Source organism: Neoarius graeffei, chromosome 10 (assembly GCF_027579695.1).
Source record: "Neoarius graeffei isolate fNeoGra1 chromosome 10, fNeoGra1.pri, whole genome shotgun sequence".
Taxonomy (NCBI): Eukaryota; Metazoa; Chordata; class Actinopteri; order Siluriformes; family Ariidae; genus Neoarius; species Neoarius graeffei.
Window position 1 is genome coordinate 36,394,031 of NC_083578.1, and position 17,429 is coordinate 36,411,459.

Sequence of the window (17,429 nt, forward strand, 5' to 3'; positions counted from 1 at the left end):
ACGACAGCAGGGTGCAAACCCCAGGCGATTTACCTTTCACCCATCTGGGACTCAACATGCCTTTTTTTTTTAAGTTTACAACACCAGCTAAGACTGCATATTTCATGGCATATAATGTACAAGCTTGCTCGCACACACACACACATATATATATATATATATATATATATATATATATATATATATATATATATACACACACATATACACACACACACTATATATATATACACACGCGCACACGTGTGTGTGTGTGTATACACACAAAAGTTTGTACACATGAAAGCAACTGTCCCCTGTTGCACTCACCTGCACAATTATTTTCACTGTTTGCAGATCATACTTGAAAACTAAGCCCCCTAAAGGTTAAACTCTAAAACTGATCTTATACCAAGCATCACTAATAAAGTGGAGAACAAGAAATGAATTATGACTCCCTATATATTTCAATGCTTTTTTTTTATTGAAATAATCTCATCTTATCTCATTATCTCTAGCCGCTTTATCCTGTTCTACAGGGTCGCAGGCAAGCTGGAGCCTATGGAACCAGCCAAAGAGTTAGGGTTAGATTTACTGTCAGAATGCATGGTATGAACTGAATGTTTATTTTATGAACATACAACTGTGTGTGTCACCTCAATGGCAGAAGTGGTATTACACTACAATCCTCAAAAACATCACAGCCTACAAAGCTTACCACTGCCAACCACAACTCACACCCTGCTTCACAACCTACAGAAATGGCTGCCACATATTACAACACCCAACACACACACTAAACTCTGTCACATTCTCAGTCACCATCATACTAATCTCACACACCTGGACTTAATCATAAACACGTGTCTATAAACTTGCACAAACCTATGGTTTGTGAAATATCCATGCAGCATATTTTTGCCTAATGTTACGAATGTACCAAAACCCTTATGGATAATATATCAAGGACCGTGACATCGCCCGGTATGGCACAGCCAGGGCCCCACCCTGGAGCCAGGCCCAGGGGTGGGACTCGTATGCCCACGGGGCCCGGCCGGGCTCAGCCCGAAGCGGTGACATAGGCCCGACCTCCTGTGGGTTCACCACCCACAGAGGTAGCCGTAGGGGGCTGGTGCAGTGTGGATTGGGCGGCAGTCAAAGGCAGGGGCCTTGACAACCTGATCCCCGAACACAGCGGCTAGCTGTTGGGACATGGAATGTCACTTCGCTGGGGGGGAAAGAGCCTGAGTTTGTGTGGGAGGTTGAGAGGTAACGAGAGGGTCGCATATCTGCGTCTTCGGATCAGGGAGAGGGCTCTTGCTGTTTGTGCCTATGGGCCGAATAGCAGTATCGAGTATCCAGCCTTCTTGGAGTCCCTGGGAGAGGTACTGAGAGGTGCTCAGACTGGGGACTCCATTGTTCTACTGGGGGACTTCAACACTCATGTTGGGCAATGACAGTGACACCTGGAGGGGCGTGACTGGGAGGAACAGCCTCCCCAATCTGAACCAGAGTAGTGTTTTGCTATTGGACTTCTGTGCTAGTCACGGTTTGTCCATAACGAGCACCATGTTCGAACATAGGGGTGTCCATAAGTGCACGTGGCACCAGGACACCTTAGGTCAGAGGTCGATGATCGACTTTGTTGTCGTTTCATCTGATCTCCGGCCCCATGTCTTGGACACGTGGGTGAAGAGAGGGGCTGAGCTGTCAACTGATCACCACCTGGTGGCGAGTTGGATCCGCTGGCGGACGAGGAAGCCGGACAGACCTGGCAGGCCCAAACGTATGGTGAGGGTCTGCTGGGAACGTCTGGCCAAGCACTCTGTCGGGGAGGTCTTTAACTCCCACCTCTGGGAGAGCTTCTCCCAGCTTCCGGGGGAGGCGGGGCACATTGCGTCTGAGTGGACCATGTTCTCTACCCTCCATTGTAGACAGGGCTGTTCGGAGCTGTGGCCGCAAGGTTTCCGGTGCCTGTTGTGGCGGCAATCCCCGAACCTGGTGGTGGACACCGGAAGTAAGGGATGCTGTCAAGCTGAAGAAGGAGTCCTATCAGGCCATGTTGGCCTCCAGGACTCCTGAGGCAGCTGATGGCTATTGGCAGGCCAGGCGTGCCGCAGCTCGGGCAGTTGCGGAGGTAAAAACTCGGAACTGGGAGGAGTTCGGTGAGGCCATGGAGGAGGACTATCGGTCAGCCTCGAAGAAATTCTGGCAAACCATCCGGTGCCTCAGGAGGGGGAAGCAGTACTCTGCCAACACTGTTTACAGTGCGGGTGGGGAGCTGTTGACCTTGACTGGGGACATTGTTGGGCGGTGGAAGGAATACTTCGAGGATCTCCTCAATCCCACCGTCACATCTTCCGTTGAGGAAGCGGAGGCTGATGACTCAGAAGTGGACTCGTCCATTACCCAAGCCGAAGTCACTGAGGTGGTTTGCAAGCTCCTCGGTGGCAAGGCACCAAGGGTGGATGAGATCCTCCCCAAGTATCTCAAATCTCTGGATGTTGTGGGGCTGTCTTGGCTGACACGCCTCTGCAACATCGCATGGCGGTCGGGGACAGTGCCTCTGGAGTGGCAGACTGGGGTGGTGGTCCCTCTTTTTAAGAAAGGGGACTGGAGAGTGTGCTCCAATTATAGGGGAATCACACTTCTCAGCCTCCCCGGGAAGGTTTACTCCAGGGTACTGGAGAGGAGAATTTGGCCAATAGTCGAACCTCGGATCCAGGAGGAACAATGTGGTTTTCATCCTGGTCGCAGAACACTGGACCAGCTCTATTGAGGTATTTCACCCACGTGACCAAGTCATGTGATGCTGCCATTTTGGACGGCACGGCTCGAATCAGTTTGAATGCGAGGAAGGCGACAAACGAAAAACATAAAAGAAAAAGGAGCGAGATGCAGAAAACACCTTCACTATCCAGCGACGTAGGGCATTTACAGGGAGAGCAGAGGGAGAGGTATTTGCAAAAATTGAGGTTAGCAGGCTTAGAGAACGACATTTACCTGCTTCCACCAGGATTGCTCACTGACGTACGGAAGTACACGAAGCCCTCGTCTTTACCTGACTTCGGCCCACATGATCTGTATACCTATGTCGTTAAAAACCCATCGCCATACACAGGTATTGATCTGAAAGTGTATAAGAGTTTGGACGCTTACAAATATTTTGTGTCAGGCTGGGTAACATGCCTACATCAGCGGGTCGTCCCTGGAGCCGGTGGTCACCATCTTATTACAGCTAAGGTTTGTTCACATTTTCATTTACTTTCGGTCCTCAGGATAAACAAAATGTTATTAAATGTCATTGAAATAACTTCTTAGTCTGTTGAGACATGGCCCGTTATAAATTTGCTGTTACCAGGCAATGACCAAGAACTGTATTATTAGGGTCGGTGTAGTTGTAGCAGTGCACTAGCAGCTAGCTGTTAGCACTAGCTAATGTCAACAGCAGTAGCTGGTATGTTACTGTAGCAATGTTTATGTTCAGTCATTTGGATGACTGTTAAAACCTTTCAGTCTCAAGTTTTTCCTTTACTGGATTTACTAGTTTACTGAGCTAGCGCGCTCGGGCAAGCTGGGAGCTAGCGTGCGCTAGCCTGCCGGCGGCCGGCGCGCGCTAGCTCCTCGGCGGCCAGCGCACGCTAGCTCAGTAAACTAGTAAATCCAGTAAAGGAAAAACTTGAGACTGAAAGGTTTTAACAGTCATCCAAATGACTGAACGTAAACATTGCTACAGTAACATACTAGCTACTGTTGTTGACATTAGCTAGCTTGACATTCAAAATGGCGGACACCGGGGCGTCACGTGACCCTGTGACATCAGGTGAAATACCTCAATACCCTTCATAGGGTGCTCGAGGGTTCATGGGAGTTTGCCCAACCAGTCTACATGTGCTTTGTGGATCTGGAGAAGGCATTCGACCGTGTCCCTCGTGGTATTCTGTGGGGGTTGCTTTGGGAGTATGGGGTTCGGGGCTCTTTGCTAAGGGCTTTCTGGTCCCTATACGAACGAAGCAGGAGTCTGGTTCACATTGCCAGCAGGAAGTCAGACCTGTTCCCACAGTGCATGTTGGACTCCGGCAGGGCTGCCCTTTGTCACCGGTTCTGTTCATAATTTTTATGGACAGAATTTCTAGGTGCAGCCAGGGGCTGGAAGGAATCTTGTTTGGGAACCACAGGATTTCATCTCTGCTTTTTGCGGATGATGCTGTCCTGTTGGCTTCTTCAAACCAGGACCTTCAGCATGCACTGGGGCGGTTTGCAGTCGAGTGTGAAGCGGCTGGGATAAGAATCAGCACCTCCAAGTCCAAGGCCATGGTTCTTGACCAGAAAAGGGTGGCTTGCCCTCTCCAGGTTGGTGGAGAAGTCCTGGGGAAGACCCAGGACACGCTGGAGGGACTATGTCTCTCGGCTGGCCTGGGAACACCTCGGTGTTCTTCCCGAGGAGCTGGCCGAGGTGTCTGGGGAAAGGGAAGTTTGGGCTTCCATGCTCAGACTGCTGCCTCCATGACCCAGTCCCAGATAAGCAAAAGACGACGAGACAAGTTACGAATGTGCCTTATGGCCCATATATCTTATTTCCTATGTGTTTTTTGATATCCAGGTTATTGAGCTATTTTCCAGATTTTGATTCTTGTGCTTTGCCTGATTGTCTGTTTGTACATTGCTTGAATCTTGCTGGTTTTTGTCCAAGACCTTGTACATTTTGGATTTATTTGCCAATTTTTAAATTAAAAACATACTATGGGCTACTTTTATAGCCACTAGCTAGTCAGCTCACATCAAAATTAAACAAAGCAAGCATGTTAACATACTGTATGTATCCTGTTATACCTGTTCTGGCCTTTCACCTTCCAATTCCCAGATTTTTCTCACACACAAAAAAAAAAAAAAATCCAAAATTGGTGAACCAATACTAGTGAAAAGTTATTCGTGTTATTTGAAGGTTTAAATAAGTGCTCACATTTTCTGTTGTTGAAATCAATGTTGAACTCCTCTTGCTCAGGTAAAGGCTTAGGGGATTTCTAGAAAAAAAAGAAAGCTTTTCTGGTCACTTTTAAGTGTTACAACCTTGGGGTTCCTTTGCCATATAACATTCTTTTATAGAATCAGGTCCATTTTTGTTTCTTATGCCATACAACATTCTTTTCTACTAGGTACAGCTTGCTTAATATTGAACAATTACCATTTTAGGTGTGATCTTGGCTGGTCGTGGTGGTGGCGCTGCCTGTCTTGGGAGATTTATGGAGTATGGAGGCCTCTCAGGGTAGCCTATACAGATCAAACAATGAGATGAAAAACACTGCTTTTCATATGTTCGTACAACCTTTATACATTTATAAAAACACCCACTACTGTTTTATGAGAAAGCACTGGCATTTTGGGAGGATGTGCTTTGGGGAAAAGAAAAAAAACAAACAAACTGGACTTCAGAAAATCAATTTAATGCAATTAAAAAGAGTTAGCAAGAAGTACCAAGGTATACATTCTCTTCTACATTCCAACGTTGAACTTTGATGGTAGGACGCTCACAAGGGGGAGCTTCATATGTATCACCATCTTGCTCATCCTACAGAAAAACCCAAAGAGACAAACAGAAAACTTCATTATTAGCAGATGATTTATTGTTGTAAGGTTTTTCACAGTTGCAGCTATATGGTATATTCAAACCAAACACGGAGAAAGTGTCAAAATATGCTCTGGCTGCCCTGCCAATGATGCTGTCAAAGTTTCTGGACACACTGTGATGTAGACGAAATAGACAGCTAAAATTTTGTTTGGAATGCTTGGTCTTGCAAACTTTAAAAGGGCTGCAAAGCAAATTAACATAGCAATTGGTATCTTTGTGCTGACTGACCAGTTAAACTCATGAAGTCTTAAATGTGAAGATATGAAATTGATCAATGAAGGAAAATGAACAATTATGATTACATATTTGGTAACAAAATGAACTAATGACAAACTAATTAAAAGCCATTTGTGTGGTGTGACGTTTTTGTGCTGATGCTAAGTGAACTTTCAACATGCAGTTGATAGGACACATTTACTAGCCTTGGTCTTAATGTTAATATTAATGTTACTTTGTGCATAGCTGTTCAGGTAACTCTGGTCCTGGTTGAAGTTTAGTGTCCATTTACTGTAATTGGTCAAATCAGTGTTGTTCTGCATCAGTGAAATGCATTTCTGCTTAAAAACAAGTGTTCTAGAACAAAAAAAAAAAAAAGTCTGAAAGGAATGGGTCTGTTCTCTATTATTTTCTAGAGCAGGGTACTTCTAAATTCTGACTGCTGCTGAACCACGTCATAACTCATTACCAAAAAAGTTGCTCGGACTTCAACTTTATTCTGACATCCCCACTGCCCATATTGCACTACCAACAGTCGCACTACTGCTCTCTGCCGATATGTTGGCTCACAGATACAAGTCATTTCATCCAACGCCATTTCGTCCAAAGCCTTTTTCATACAAACTATTAATTTTATATTTCAATTATTTGTTTGTTTGAAAAAAGGAGGAATTCTCAATAGAGTTTGACCAAAGCAAAACACATTTTTGCAAAATGAAAACGGAAATGATTGGAATCAGCGAGTGCCAATTTCAGACGCGTTCGGCTGGGGCTGTTTGTGGGGAGAGATCGTTTTTATTAGACCAAATTACATTAAAAAAAATCTATACTTGCACTTGACAAATATCCTTGACAGATGTGAGATATGAAAGGAGAAAAAAACATGCATTTTCTCAGTCTTTATATAGGCACACTGATGCCTCTAGATCATGCAGGTGAGCCTTATTAACAGCGCACGAACCCGAGTGGACTCTCACACGCGCTGTTAATGAGGCTCACCTGCACATGATCATGAGGCATCAGCATGCCAGTATAAAGACTGAGAAAACGCACGTTTAGTGCGAAGTATTATACCACATTAGCATACATTACTGAGCCGTATGCTCTCGTGTAGATTCCTTGGGTTTCTTGTTCTTAGTTTCTGTTTTTGTCTTTGCCTGATTTAGCCTGTTTATGCCTCGCCTGACCTTTTGCTAGTTTCACGTTTACAAGATTGCTTGCCGTTTTGGACTGTTTGCCTGTGTGTGTTCACAATTGTTAATAAACATTACTTCTGTGGCTCTCTGATAGTGGGAGGTACAGCTGATTTAAAACTTCCATGGCCCCCTTTGTATTTCATTAGCAATTTGGAATTTCTTAAAAACCATTTAAAGCTAATCACAGCCTTCAACTTTCATCCAATCCTCACCACTTTTGGCTCAGATCATCTTCAGACCAATTTCAGATGGATAATATGCAAAAAATTGACAGTTAAGTTGTAAAACAGGAAGTGGAGTCATATTTTTAAAACGTGAATTCACAAAATTGTTAAAAGGAAAAAAAAATTACATCTATTCATCAAACTGAATCAAACAATATATCGTATTGTAGACCCCTAGCAAGATTTTTTTTAAAAAATGCAATGATGAGGCCAACCATGTGTGCACATTATACAAAGCCTTTCCTGTGAGAATGTTTTTATATTTAAAAAAAAAAAAAAGTGCACATCATATTGGGCTCTGGAACCTAATATTTTTCCAACAAACAAGAAATGTACCCCAGATGTTTGTGATGTTTCTGGCATCCCCCGCTGGTCCCCACCACCTCATTCTCTGCAGGATATTACCTGGACATTACTGACATTTGGAAAAATTCTTGTTTGGTCATTGTGAGACATTTGGAATGACACGCAAATCAAAACTTCAGGGAATGTTCACATTTGGTCCCTTGGATCATGCTCTCATTTGGTTCTTCAAAAATGTTTTAATAATGTCCCATTTTGGTCTACCAATATAATGTTACAATGGGGATGTTTAGGAGATTTTCCTGTGACTTGGGTGAGGGTGTGGAGGAAAATGAGGCAGGTTGAATTTATCCAAGCTCATGGCCCACATTCAGCTCAGCAAAAAATAAGACAACAAAATTAACAACACAATGGATTTAGTAATTTGACATTCAGTGTATATTGTGGAGATAGAAAACACATCAGTGTTTTGATTTGGCAAGTCCATTGTTCATAAGTGTTGGTTAGATTATCACTAATACACATGCGGAATGGATACAGATTATTTTAGAAGCCTTGCAGAATTGAACTGTGAGTGAGCTCCAGTTAAGAACCTTTCAGAAGTGGTTAGACCCAGAGATGGAAAGGTAAGTTGACATTTTTCACAGTCCTCTAAAAATTACAAAAAGCAAATGTTAACCTTCTTTCTATCTTATTCATTGAAGTGTGTTTTAAATGTCCTAGATATTGTCCATCCATTATCCATAACCGCTTATCCTGTGCAGGGTCGCAGGCAAGCTGGAGCCTATCCCAGCTGACTATGGGTGAGAGATGGGGTACACCCTGGACAAGTCGCAAGATCATCGCAGGGCTGACACAGAGACACACAACCATTCACACCTACGGTCAATTTAGAACCTTCTTGCTGTGAGGCAGCAGTGCTAACCACTACACCACCATGCCGCCCGTCCTAGATACTGTTCCTGTCATAACTTATATAGTTATGTTAGGAACAGTATGTAGGACATTAAAAGAAGCCTTGCAGAAGGCTTTTTTGTTTTGTTTTACACTGTGCTGTGATGTAAGCTAACAAAGGTTAGTTAGTCTGGTTAGCTTTCTAGTTACTGGTTAGCGAGCTAAATACTGTGTTATGTGGTGATGCAAGTAGGGTGGCCAGACGTCTGGCTTTAGGCCGGACCGTTCGTCTTTTCAATGTCTTGTCCGGCGTCCGGCGCAGCATCAAGCCGGACGCACATTTGTCCTCCTTTGAGAGACGATGAGCGGAATTATATAATATCGACTTGCCAGACTGGAAGAGCAGAGTTCTAGAATAACGTTTTGTAGGGGAAACTGCAGATCTGTGCTGCACACTAATAATCTACAATAAAGAGTCTATGGCTCGATGTTTTTTGGCATGCAATGCGAACTCCGCACCGCGAGGCGTTGCGTTCTAGAACGCGTTGCGCTCTATCCTTTGATGATCTTCCTGGCACGTGCCTAGTGCCCTGCCCCCCGGCCCTGGCTGGGACTTGGAAACACGAGTCTGTCCGGTAGACCACAACTTAACTTGTTAGGATATGGATGACAATGCAAATGCACATCTATCTACCTTAAGTTTAATTTCAGTGGTTTGTTACTCCACAATGTTTTTAATAAATACAAATATGGTGTTCTAGCCAATTAAGACCTAATACATGAATTATAATAAATACTATGAATGCTTTAAAACATTTTATAATGTTGCTGGTTATGTTGCCTATTTGTTCTTTGAGAATCTACAAATGTTGTGCTTTTTGGTACTCAGCACCTTAAGTTTAATTTCAGTGGTTTGTTAAGTCCACAATGTTTTTAATAAATATAAATACTGTGTGTTCTAGCCAATTAAGAGCTAATACATGAATTATAATAAATACTATGAATGCTTTGACCTTACTCTTTTTTCCCCACAATCATAATCTTTAACCCTACAAAATTGCAATGTTGATTTCACCAAACTTGAGTGACTTGCATAAAAATAATCCATTCTCAATCTTGCCACTGTGGTTTACATAAAAATTTGAGGGCTATGAATCAGATGGGATTTGCTATTATTCACCCTAAAATTGATTAGAATGCAGGAAATTGCATCTAAGAAATGCAAAATTTTCTGGGGGGAGGGCCCCCAGACCCCCCGTCCAAATAATGTCCTCATTTTTGGTGTTATGGAAATGGTCACCCTAGATGCAAGCTAAGGCTAATTAATATTTTGACTGACAGCTGTGACAATGTATGCAGCCTACATGATTAAACATGTAAAATGAGAAACCAACTTAACTATACCCAACAGTCTTTGGACTATTTGATAGAATAGATCACTGTGCTCCAAAATGGTATATGATGGTATGTTCAAGTATTCAACTCCAGTGGTGAAAGAGGTATTCAGATTACTCAAGTAGCAATAGCACACTGTGAAAATAATCCACAAGTTAAAGTCTTGCATTCAAAACCATGTAAAAATATGTAAGCATTATCAGCAAAGTTTACTTAAAATATCATTAGTAAAAGTATTCATTATGCAGAAAAACAGTCTCTGTCAGTGTTTTACTTGATGTTCGATGTTTATTTGATATTTCATATTTTTGGATAAATATTAATGCTGCAATTAATGTCCATGTTGCTTTTTACTGCTGTATTGTTTATGGTTGAGCAAATTTTAAGTACTTTATATACTCTTAGGTAGTTTAACAGCAATGCATCATAAGATCATATAAGATAAGATATTTTCGTAGTGTCACTGTCTTGTGACAACTAAGAGTTAAGTCGTTGATTCAGATGATTAGGTTAATAGCTCGTTTAGAGTACCTTTTCATGATATGCTAATTTTTTGAGATAGGAATTTTGGGTTTTCATGAGCTGTATGCCAAAATAATCAGTATTAAAACAATAAAAGACCTGAAATATTTCAGTTGGTGTGCAATGAATCTAAAATATATGACAGTTTAATTTTTATCATTACATTATGGAAAATAATGAACTTTATCACAATATGCTAATTTTTTGAGAAGGACCTGTAAATACCCACAGTATTTGCCTCTGAAATGTAGTGGAGTAGAAGTATAAAGTTACAATAAAATGGAAACACTCAAGTACAAGTACCTTGAATTTGTACTTAATAATAATAATAATAATACATTTTTATTTATAGAACACTTAATGCTCAAAGACTCCTTACAGGGGGCAAGTCAATATAACAGTAAAATCATACAGAATAAAGAAAAACATCAATAAAAACATACAAGGAAGTATAAAAAGCAAGAGCAAAATAAAGGCAAAACACAAACAAACATTAAACGTGGATTTAAAAAGGTGAGTCTTGAACAATGATTTGAATATGGTTAGGTCAGTGCAGTCACAGAGGGATTTGGGGAGTGAGTTCCAGAGGGTGGGGGCAGCAACTGAGAAGGCTCCATCCCTCCAGGTCCTGTGCGTGGTCCTGAAAGGGGTGGAAAGGAGGTTGATATCTGATGATAGGAGGTTGCGGGAAGGGGTGTACGGGTGGAGCAGGTCAGTCAGGTAAGAGGGGGCGAGGTTATGGAGAGATTTGAAGGTGAGAAGTTGTTTATATCAGATGTGGTAAGGGATGGGGAGCCAGTGAAGTTTCTGGAGGACAGGGGTGATGTGGTCATGAGAGTTGGTTTGAGTGAGAAGTTGAGCAGCAGAATTTTGGACATATTGGAGTTTATTTAGGGCTTTGGAGGTAGATCCAAAAGAGAATGCTGTTGCAGTAGTCCAAATGGGAAGTGACAAAGGCTTGAATCAGGGTTTCAGCAGCCGAAACAGAGAAATGGGTGGAGATGGGCAATATTGCTGAGGTGGAAGAAAGCTGTTCTGGTTAACTGGTTGATGTGGGGTTCAAATGTCAAGTTGGTGTCAAAAATCATGCCAAGGTTGCAGGTTTGAGGGGAGGGAGACAGAGTGGAGTTTTCAATAGTGATGGAGAGGTGGAGGGATTTTGTGAGGGATTTGGGGCCAATAATGATCAGTTCTGATTTCTCACAGTTTAGTTTGAGAAAGGTTTTTTGCATCCAGAGTTTAATATCTGTCAGACAGTTGATGAGAGTGGTGTAAGTGGGAGTGGAGATAGTTTTGGTGGAGATGTATCATTGTCCATTTTTCATTGGACATGGGAGTGGAAAGGTTTATGTCTATGATTATTGCCAGGTGATCAGAAATGTGAAGATTGAGACTGGAAATGTGTAGGATTGAGAGACCAGATGAGCAGACCAGATCCAGGATGTGACCATGGTTGTGGGTAGGGAAACTGACATGCTGGGTGAATTTGAGGAATTGTAGGAGATCCAGGAAATCAGAAACAGGTTTGAAATTTGTGTTGTCAATGTGGAAGTTAAAATCTCCAAGAAGGAGGACAGAGGGTGATACGGCAGATAACTGGGTAAAACAAGGTGAGAGAATTCAGAGAGGAATGAGGTTTTTTTTTTTTTTTGGGGGGGGGGGGGGGGGGGGGGGGGTAGATGATGGTGGAGACCAGGGGGGTAGGACCAGGAAGTTTGAAAATTAGGTGTCCAAATGAGAGACCAGGGGATGTAGAAGTGGGTATAGTTTTAAAATCCTTCTTAAAAACAGCAGCAACACCCCCTCCTCGCCCCTCAGGATATGGGTGTTCAATGTACGAGTATCCTGTGGGGATGGTCTGATTTAGCGTTAAGAAATCCATAGGTTTATGCCAGGTTATTGAGACAAAGGAAGTCCAAGTTATTGTCAATGATGAATTTGTTTAAAACAGGGCTTTGAACCAGAATTTTTTTCCTATTGGTTCGTTCCGAACAGAAACGGAATTTTAACGTTTCCGGTTTTGGGTTCCACCATTAAATAGACGTTCCCGAACCGGTTAGAACAAAAAAATTTCGTTCCCGGAACGGTTAATTACGTTCCCTGTCAGCTGTTTAACAAATGGCTATAAAGTTATGTCTCTGTCTCATCCAGCTTAAGCCAAATGTAGGCTAATTCTATTACAACCTTCATTAAATAAGACAAGAAACAATTCAAAACAATTATTATTTCAAATGTTGGCGATTTGGATTCTCAGTATGTCTTCCCATCTACACAAACAGAAAAAGTGCCAAAAATGAAAGATAATTCATTTAGTGTGTTACCAAAGGCTAGTCAAGCCCTATAGAGGGCTACCGCATGACGTCACCGCGCCGCGAGATTTTGTTAGGCGCCATATTGGAAGACCAAGTACACATCTATGCAAGTACATACATACATAAAACAAACTACACCTGAAATGTAGCCAGGGCCGGTTCTGCCCTAATCTGGACCCGGGTGCAACATCGCGCAAACCCCCCCCCCAAAAAAAAAAACAGTCTAAATCAGGACAACCATCACATAATTATAAACATTTTATATCAACTATTTTAACTAAATGGGCTATAATAAATAAGCCTGCAGGCAGCCACGGCGGGCTGCCTCAGAAAAGTAACCATTCAATGACACAACTGAAAGCCTGCAGCCACGGCGGGCTGCCTTAAAAAGTAACCATTTGTCCTACCTTAAAACTCGTTTTGCATTTTCTGCCTCCTTTTTTGTATTTTCAATCCTCCGTTTATTTTCTTTCCTTTTCTGAAAAACCGATTTGTGTCCAGACATTTTGTTCTGCTACCAACGAACTAACTCGTCAGGTCTCGTCTCTCGAGCCCGCGATGATTCCCATGGGAAGGGCAACAACTGATACATTTTTACAAACAGCCAATAGGGAGGTTGCATCGTTCAGGCTCTTCTTTGCTCAGACACTCAGTAATGGAGACGTGATAGCAGTCCACCTTCCCGCTCTCTCCATTCAGTCAGCGAACGTCACACAGGAAGTGAACCCCAGCGGGTCATAGAAACTTGCGCAGGAGAAGAATGGCTTTTTTATTTGTAGGCTACGGAAACTTTGAGGAACGAAATAAAAACCGGTATTAACCGGTTACCATTATTTTTAATAAGCGTTTCTGTTCTGGAACATAAAAAATAATAAAGTTTCTGGTTTCGTTTCTGTTCCATGTGAAATAGAAAAAGTTCCCGGTTTTCGTTCCTTGAACCGGTTCAAAGCCCTGGTTTAAAATGAGGCTTTTATTATTGAGGGAATAGGTGTTGAGGAGGGCGAATTTCAGGTGAATCTGCATCCTGGTTGGTTGTGGGTGACGTGGAAGTGAGCGGAAACTGGGGCTGGGCTGTTTCACGTGCTGTTTGTTGCAATGACATCATGGGAAATTGCAGAAACAGCAAGTCCAAATGGAGGGAATTAAGTTTGGGGGCAAAAACTTGTGGTGATTTAAATGATCGGGGCTTTGATAACAGGATTGGAAGTCTTCAAGGTTGTAGGAGTATTGTGGATCTGAAGAGGGGGTGAAGAGTGATTGCATGATGGGGTTCAGCTGTGGTGGGATCCGGCTGGGAAGCGTGGAGGAGGATGCTAGCTTGCAGTTAGTAGCTGGGGTACGGCCTTCAAATGCAGAGACGCCATGAAGCCCAGGAGTCCCTGGAGAAACAGCAGCAAGCCAGTAAGAAGCTCTCACTGCCGATTTATTCAAGCCATCCTCAAGAAAATCCGTGAGTGTGAAGCTTCTGACTGAGGGTTCTTTCCTCGCTCGAGATCGGCGTGCGAGACGAGAGGATCCCGACTCACACTGGAGCTTCTCCACATCACTCTCCTAAGGGGCCTCACTGCCCTCCGCTGCACTGTTGCTGATTCCTTCACCATCTGCAGCCTCAATGGCATCCCCGGTCTCCACAGCATCCTTGACAGTCTCTGATGAATGCCATAACAATATATATATCATCTCTATTTTTATTCACTCCAAGTACTGTACTTAAGTACAGTACTTGAGTAAATGTAGGCCATTATTACATTCCCCGATTGGTCAGTTCATAGGAATCAACAAGTTTGTAGAGACACACCAAGAATTGGACCAGGAACTACATGATAACCTTAAATTACTAGCCCTTGTCAGTATTCTGTTTATGGGATCTGACAGATGCTTGAATATGCTGTGGCTGATGCTTGCATACAGTACAATTATAGGCCTAATGTGAGTTTAATGGTAACAATAATGTAATACAATGCATTATATTACAGTGGGAATAAAGCTTAGTTTTATTTGTTTATAATGTTATTTCTTCAATCTCTGGGTGGTTATAATGTTTTGGGTCTTGCCATTTCAGACATCCAGCTTAAATCGCCTGAACTTGAACATCATGTCTCAGAGAGCACCACACGGCTGACAGGCATGGTCGCCATGCACCGCAACACAACAGATTCCTGTGTTTCAGTCAGCTTTTTGTGTCTTGTGTTGGTCGTTTTCCTCCTGTTGCTCTGCCAAGTCTGGTTTGTTATTCCATGACTTTTGTTTCGAGGGGTGGCGCCAGAGATTTTCTTTTGCTGGTGCAATGGGTTTGCTTGACTTTTCAGTAAGGGTGCTCTAAAATTTATGGTTTAATGTAATCAGAAAACTAGTTAGTTTTTTTTTTTTTTCTTTTTTATCAGACATCTAATTTTTGGGTTTGTTTACCTGACATGTTTCGACGTACAACTTCCGTCTTCCTCAGAGTGTCACCGGATGTTAATTGGTGACGCATCTTTTATCAGCTGCTGTTACTGAAGGCATATCACATAATAAAGATATCACAATCCTCCCAGCAGATAAAGGCAGAACAACAGTGATTATGGACACTGATGAATATGAACGAAAAATGAATGAAGTACTCAGCGACAATGCATTTGAAATATTAAAAAAAGACCCAACAGAAGACAAGAAAAAGAAACTTAAAGCACTACTAAAACCACTACTCGATGAAAATAAAATAGATAAGCAGGATTACAATCATTTAGTACCCACAGCCAATGTCATCCCCAGGATTTACGGTACACCAAAAATACACAAACCAGGAACACCATTACGCCCCATAGTAGATAGCATTGGTTCAGTCACATACAACTTATCAAAAGCACTCACCGAAATAATTAAACCATTACTAGGACTCACAGACCAACACTGCAAAAACTCAAAACATCTGGCAGAAGAACTAAAAAACATCAAAATGCAGCAAGATGAAGTTTTCATTTCACATGATGTCATATCTCTTTTCACCAGAACACCCACGGAAGCCACCATACAGATAGTACAAGACAAATTAAAAACAGACAGGACGCTCAGGAAACGCACAAACCTCACCGTACAAGACATCACTCAGCTCCTTCAATTTATCGCCACATCCACATACTTTCAGTTCAGGAATACAATCTACAGACAGAAGGAAGGTTTTGCCATGGGAGACCCACTATCAGCCATCATGTGCGGCTTTTTCATGGAGGATCTGGAGCAGAAAGCACTCACTACAATACCAGCGGAATACAGACCAACACTCTGGAAACGGTATGTGGACGACATATTGGAAAAAGTAAAGAGGGGACACACTCAACAACTCACCGACCATCTCAACACCATAGACAATACCGGCAATATAAAATTCACACATGAAGAGGAAACGGAGCAGTCAATAGCATTTTTGGATTTAAAAATACAACACACAGAAGATGGGGACATCAAAATAAAAGTACACAGAAAACCCACACATACCGACCAATATTTAAACTGGACTTCCGAACACCCCATAATGCACAAAATATCCGTAGTTAGAACATTACATGAACGCACAGCAATAATTACAGATCCACAGGACAAAGAACAGGAGGAACAACATATACAACACGCACTGAAGGCATGTCAATATCCACAATGGGCAATATCCAAAGGGGCGGAACAGGTTAAGAACAACAAAACACAGAAGAAAGAGAAAAAACAAACTAACAAACAAGAACACAGGGGAGTAGTTACATTACCATACATCAGGGGAATAACTGAACGCATTCAAAGAGTAATGAGGAAACACAATGTTAACACACCTGTCAAACCACACACAACACTCCGTCAGATCCTGGTGCATCCCAAAGACAGAATACATCCGGACAACAGATGCAACACCATATATGAGATTCCATGTAAATTATGCAATAAAACTTATATTGGGGAGACAGGAAGGAGTTTCAACACAAGAAAACATGAACATAAGAAAGAGTGCGAAAAGGAGACAGCTACAAGACAAACCCGAACAATAAAAGAAAAGGCACAACAGGAAAATTATAAGTCAGCTATAACAGATCACTGTAAAAGGGAAAACCACATTATGGACTGGGGGAATGCCAGAGTCATCCGCACAGAAGATAGCAAACATCAGCGCTGGATCAGGGAGGCCATAGAGATCCGTAAGCGAAGCCCGAGGACCATCAACCGGGATGAGGGAGCATACATGCTCTCCCATACCTGGAGTCACATCTTGCAGGGGACGAACAGACAGTATAAGGCGTGACTGACCTGTCAAACCAGACAGGAAGGCCACGCCTTCAGTAACAGCAGCTGATAAAAGATGCGTCACCAATTAACATCCGGTGACACTCTGAGGAAGACGGAAGTTGTACGTCGAAACATGTCAGGTAAACAAACCCAAAAATTAGATGTCTGATAAAAAAGAAAAAAAAAAAACTAACTATATTTAATATAAGACATAATGAACGTAATCGAAAGATAATCAGAAAACTGATTTCTAGATGCACGTGGTTCTAGTACGAGTAGATCTGTCTTGTCGGAGTGAATTAGCAGGAAGTTAATCAGCATCCAGTGGCAAGTACCTCTAGCAATGAAGTTATGCTTTATTTGGAAGTTCGTTTTTTGTTTGTTTGTTTGACTTTAAGCAGGATTGAGCAAAAACCAAGTGCCCAATTTTCATGAAGCTTGGTGGAAAGGTGTAGCATGGGGCAAGGAATAACCCAATGAATTTGAGTGGATCCGACTCGCAGAGCGG

General features: G+C 42.4%; 1 protein-coding gene across 1 annotated transcript in view; it reads right to left on the reverse strand.

Moving 5' to 3' along the window:
* The window catches only part of si:dkeyp-117b11.1 (B-cell linker protein), a 262,865-nt gene that overhangs the window by 173,781 nt on the left and 71,655 nt on the right, over positions 1-17,429 (reverse strand). Inside the window, exons 5-7 of the mRNA XM_060931747.1 lie at positions 5,455-5,548; positions 5,165-5,250; positions 4,943-5,003 (exon numbers count right to left, since the gene is read on the reverse strand). Of these exons, the coding sequence (XP_060787730.1) occupies positions 4,943-5,003; positions 5,165-5,250; positions 5,455-5,548 (241 nt within the window). The remainder of the gene's footprint in view (positions 1-4,942; positions 5,004-5,164; positions 5,251-5,454; positions 5,549-17,429) is intronic.